Genomic DNA, 4,659 nt, shown 5'->3' on the forward strand with positions numbered 1-4,659 from the left:
ATATTAGGAGGTGAAATATTTTTCCCAAGTCCTCCAGACAGTAGTGAGTGGAGTCAAGATTCCATCCAGGAGATGCACCTCAGAGCGTGACCTTCCAGCCCCTCCCTGCCCTGCCTCCTGCACCCTACTCCATGTCCTCCTTCTCCCGCATCCAAGGTCTTTGAGGTCCCTCTTGTTTTTATTTGCTAAACTTCCCACAAGAAGATACAAAAGAGCTAGTGACCTAAATGGCAGAAAGATATTTTCTCACAGTTGTGAAGCTGGAAAATCCACAATAAAGGTGTTGGTGGGTTTGATCTCCCCTGAGGCCTCTCTCTTTGACTTGCAGGTCGCCACCTCTTTGCTGTGTCCACACATGGTCTTTCGTCTGCACGCTCATCTCTGGTGTCTCATTTCTGTGTGTGAAAATTTTTACTTTCTAGGATGACATCAGTCAGATTGGATAAGAATCCACCCTAATTTCTTCATTTTCACTTAATCACCTCTTTAAAGATGCTATGTGCAATTTCGGTCACACACACTGCATTACAGCTTCAGTGCATGAATTGTGGAGAACATAATTCAGCCAATAACCCCCCATCTTATGGACTCCAAAAAACTCTATTCCTGTTATACTGAAGTTCTCACAAAACTCAGAGCAAATGGATGAAGATGAAAGTCATGAGCTTGTGACACAGGGCTGTCTTGAGCAGAGACAAGATCCAATCAAATAGATGGTACAAGTATGTTCTTATCCAAAGAAAGACCTCAGGCCACTGTACGAGGTGAAATACAGTGTCCCTCACAAAGAGGTCTCCACCTAGAACACATGCTGGTGTAATTTTCAGACTTCAAATAACCCTAGAAACCAGGGAACATTAAACCACATCCTGTGGGACATCCCCGGCCTGCCACGTTTTTTAAATATCCCCACAACTGATAGCAGTTTTCATATTTTTAAAAGGTTACATTGCAGATGGTTCTATCAGAACCTACATATTATCCCCAAAGTTGTCTCATGTGTGGCACAGACTAAAATACTTCTTATCTAGACATTTAAGAAAAAGTTTACCAAATTCCAAAAAGTAATGAGCCCTAAAATATTTGAGTAAATGCTGAACCTCAAGCAAAATAGGAGAAATCAAAAATATAAGTGCAACAAGATAACTTTTTATATCTCACAGGTTGGCAAAAATTTGCACTTTCACCAATGTACTCCAAGCAATATTTAGGGCTGGTATTGTAAACTGGTAGAACTCCTCTGGAGGGGAATGTGAAAACAATGGGTAAAAGTTAGAAAGGCACATACTTTTGACCCAACAATTCCACTTCTGGAAATTTATCCTACGTTCATATGCACACAGGAGCTCAAAGGAGTCTGCACAGGATGCTCACTGCAGTGTGATTTGTAAGATCAAAATCATGGTGATAACCATTAGAGGTTTCCTGGCTAAAATCCTGCTGTGGAATACTCTATAGCCTTAGAATACTTGGGCAGTGCTCTATGCCTAGGATGTCCTGGGAAAGAGTAAGAAATGGTGCATGTAGGGGATGGTCTTTGACAAGGAGGGTCAGGACAAAAGCCTTACACTTCACTCTCTCCTTTTCCTCTGAGCTTTTCCACATCAGGCAAACAGGGTAGGGACAGTAAAAGCCCTTCAGGTAGGGCCTGGCCACCTGCTCTGGTCTCTCAATGCAGCCTGGCCTGACAACTTGGCTGCTACTTCATGACCAACCCAGAGCCAGAACCACAAAACTAAGTGACTGTCAATTCCAGGTGCATCGAAGTGACAAGATCTCAAACACATGTTCTTTTACCATGCTCACTATTAGGGAGCAATTTTTATGCAACAATAGGCAATAAATACAATTTGATTTTTGAAATATATTTTCTTGTGGATATTTCAAGTACACAACATATGGATATAGGATACACGTAGAATAAAATGGTTTCTTTGTTTTTCATAAAATCCATTTAATCGAAGTTTATGAAGCCTAAACTATATATAATCATGACTATGTTTACCAATTGATTAAAGAAATTTAAATGTTCGATGCAATTAATGTCTGAATATTTATTAAATTAATTATCTCAAGTAGATTAATAAAGATTTCAGCTACAAAAGTATTGATGTCCATGGAAATCACAAATGCTGGATGTCAATGAGGACAAAGGAATGGACTCAGTTTAACTCTTCCCTGTGGAGCCATTTTGGAAGCTCCCATCCTGTAGGGAGACCATCCACTTTTGGGGAGTTTCCGGGACAGGGCCTCAGAGATGTGCGACAGGGGAATTTTGAGGGAGCACTGAGCCTGTCGCTCAAAACCTCCCCAGTTCACCGACCTGAGGTATTGAGGGAAAGAGGAGGAGCAAAAATAAGAAAAGCATGGCCAGGTGCAGTGGCTTACGTGTATATTCCCAGCACTTTTGGAGGCTGAGGTGGGTGGATCACTTGAGATCAGGAGGTCAAGACCACCCTGGCCAACATGGTGAAAACCCGTCTCTACTAAATACACAAAAGTTAGCCAGGCGAGGTGGTGGGCACCTGTAATCCTAGCTACTCAGGAGGCTGAGGAAGGGAGAATTGCTTCGACCTGAGAGGCTGAGGTTGCAGTGAGCCGAGATTGTGCCACTTCATAAATCATGGGTCTGAGAAAAGCCTCATCTGTTATTTTGGGGCCAAGAGCAGAAAGGCTCTGCTGCAGGTTCAGGCAGGGGTGTGAGTGTCCTGCTATTGGGACTGAGAAACTAGCAGACTCTACCATAATAGAGGAAGTGGACATAGGAACTGAAACCTTGTGCTTAAGGCAAAGCTTCAGAGGACAATCCTACTGTAGACCCATGGGATTTAGCAACAAGTCAAGGTCATGTGCAGTTGCGAATTATTTCTCTTTTGAAAACAACCTCTGAGAAGCTACTGGGCTTCTCAGCAGTGCCAGGTGGGTCACAAGGAAGAGGGGATCTGGGCAGACTTCACAGTGACCCCTCCTCTGGTTTGCTCTGTTGGGAGTCACAGGCTGCCACACAGTCTGAGGCCAGGACCTCAGCAGGACTGGGCAGCAGTTCTGGGGCCTGAGCTGGATAGTTGATCTCAGGAGTTGCCCTGTCCCAACCATATGACCATCCAGGGGCAGGACAGTGGACAGAGGTTGCCTCTGTCTGTGTTTCCACCCAGGCCCTCATTCTCTAACTAACACAACAGCCCCAAGTCACCAGATGATTCTGGTCCTTCCAGGCCATGTCTCTGCCTGATGTATGTTCTGTAGAGACTCCTGGAGGGGGCTGGAGGGAAGGGTAGCCTGAAAGGCTCAGATCCAGGTGAACTGGGCCAGAAAAATTCATGGCTTTATCCACAGGCCTCCCGGGGCTGGAGCAAGAGGGTGACAGAGACTGGGAGGGTGTTTTGGTCTCACTTCCCCAGCTGCCTGTCTCACTGTGGCATATTTACTACTACTGTCCCACACCTGACAGTAATAGTCAGCCTCATCCCCGGCCTCGACCCCGCTGATGGTCAGGGTGGCGGTGTTCCCTGAGTTGGAGCCAGAGAATCACTCAGGGATCCCTGAGGGCCGGTTGCTATCCTTATAGATGACCAGCACAGGGGCCTGCACTGGCTTCTGCTGGTACCAGTGCACATATTTACTTCCAATGTTGTCTCCCCCACAGGTGATCCTGGCCGTCTGTCCTGGGGACACTGACACCGAGGGTGGCTGAGTCAGCTCATAGGAGGCTGCAGAGACTGCAAAGGAAAGGAAAGAAAAAAAGTAGAGGTTAAGTTGCAGGTGAAAGACCCTTTTTAGGAAATCCCTGTCCTCCTGGCCTGGACAAGCTCCAGAGAGTCTGTGAACCCTCCGGGTATCCCCTGCAATCAGCCCCAGTGCCAGTGGCCAATGGACTTTCCTGTTGTGTGGAGCCTTTGAACTGAAAACCCACTACTCTCTCCTGGGAGGTGCAGCCGTTCAGGCTCTCACAAGCCCTTGAGCAGAGTGTGGGGGGAGTTCAGTCCCAACAGCCCCCACCCTGCAGCAGGGTCATGAGCGTCCTGCCCACCACAGGCAGGGCCCCACTGAGCTCAGAGTCAGGGCCACGCTGGACCCAGAGTCCTGGGACTGGGCAGGTTGGTGAGACTCTGGGGGCAGCACCTGTGCAGTGAGCAAGGAGGCCGAAGAGGAGAAGGGTCCCGGCCATGGCTGAGACACCGCCAATGCTGCTTCTCGAAGCCAGGCTGGACAGGCTCTTCCCAGGCCTCTCTTATACCTTTGCTGAAGAGAACAGCCCGTGATGCAAATCAGCAGAGTCAGGGGCTGCTGCTGGAGAAGATCTGTGGTTTCCAGAGAAGGGCTCAGCCCCAAAGGAAACAGAGACAGGAGGGATGGCCCCTGCTTACCCACGCCCTCAGCCCATGCGATTTTCCTTCACCCACTGATCCCATGGTCTGGGCTCACATCTTTACCCAGATTGTGCCCAACCTTGCTGCTTGGCTGGGTTGGTCATGGAAAAGCTCAGAGCTGAGTTTCTCTTCATTTTCTAGGGGATACAAAGTTCTTCCTACAGGATAGTGTTTGACCCTGTTCAAGAGGTTGCCAGAGTCACAGTGGTGACGGGGGAATTACCTGGGGTCCACAGTCCCCTCCTCCCTTCCATCCTGGCTCAGGAGGGAGGTGGTTAGCTTTTGTCTG

The 4,659-nt window shown here is 47.9% G+C and overlaps 1 gene segment (V, D, J or C); it reads right to left on the reverse strand.

Moving 5' to 3' along the window:
* Nucleotides 1-3,153: 3,153 nt before the first annotated feature.
* LOC116418656 lies at nt 3,154-4,188 on the reverse strand. The segment is given in 2 exon segments: nt 3,154-3,719; nt 4,123-4,188. Coding segments are annotated over 2 exon segments (237 nt in total).
* Between the last annotated feature and the right edge of the window lie 471 nt (nt 4,189-4,659).

The sequence above is a fragment of the Piliocolobus tephrosceles genome, unplaced genomic scaffold (genome assembly GCF_002776525.5).
Source record: "Piliocolobus tephrosceles isolate RC106 unplaced genomic scaffold, ASM277652v3 unscaffolded_314, whole genome shotgun sequence".
In the NCBI taxonomy this organism is placed as follows: Eukaryota; Metazoa; Chordata; class Mammalia; order Primates; family Cercopithecidae; genus Piliocolobus; species Piliocolobus tephrosceles.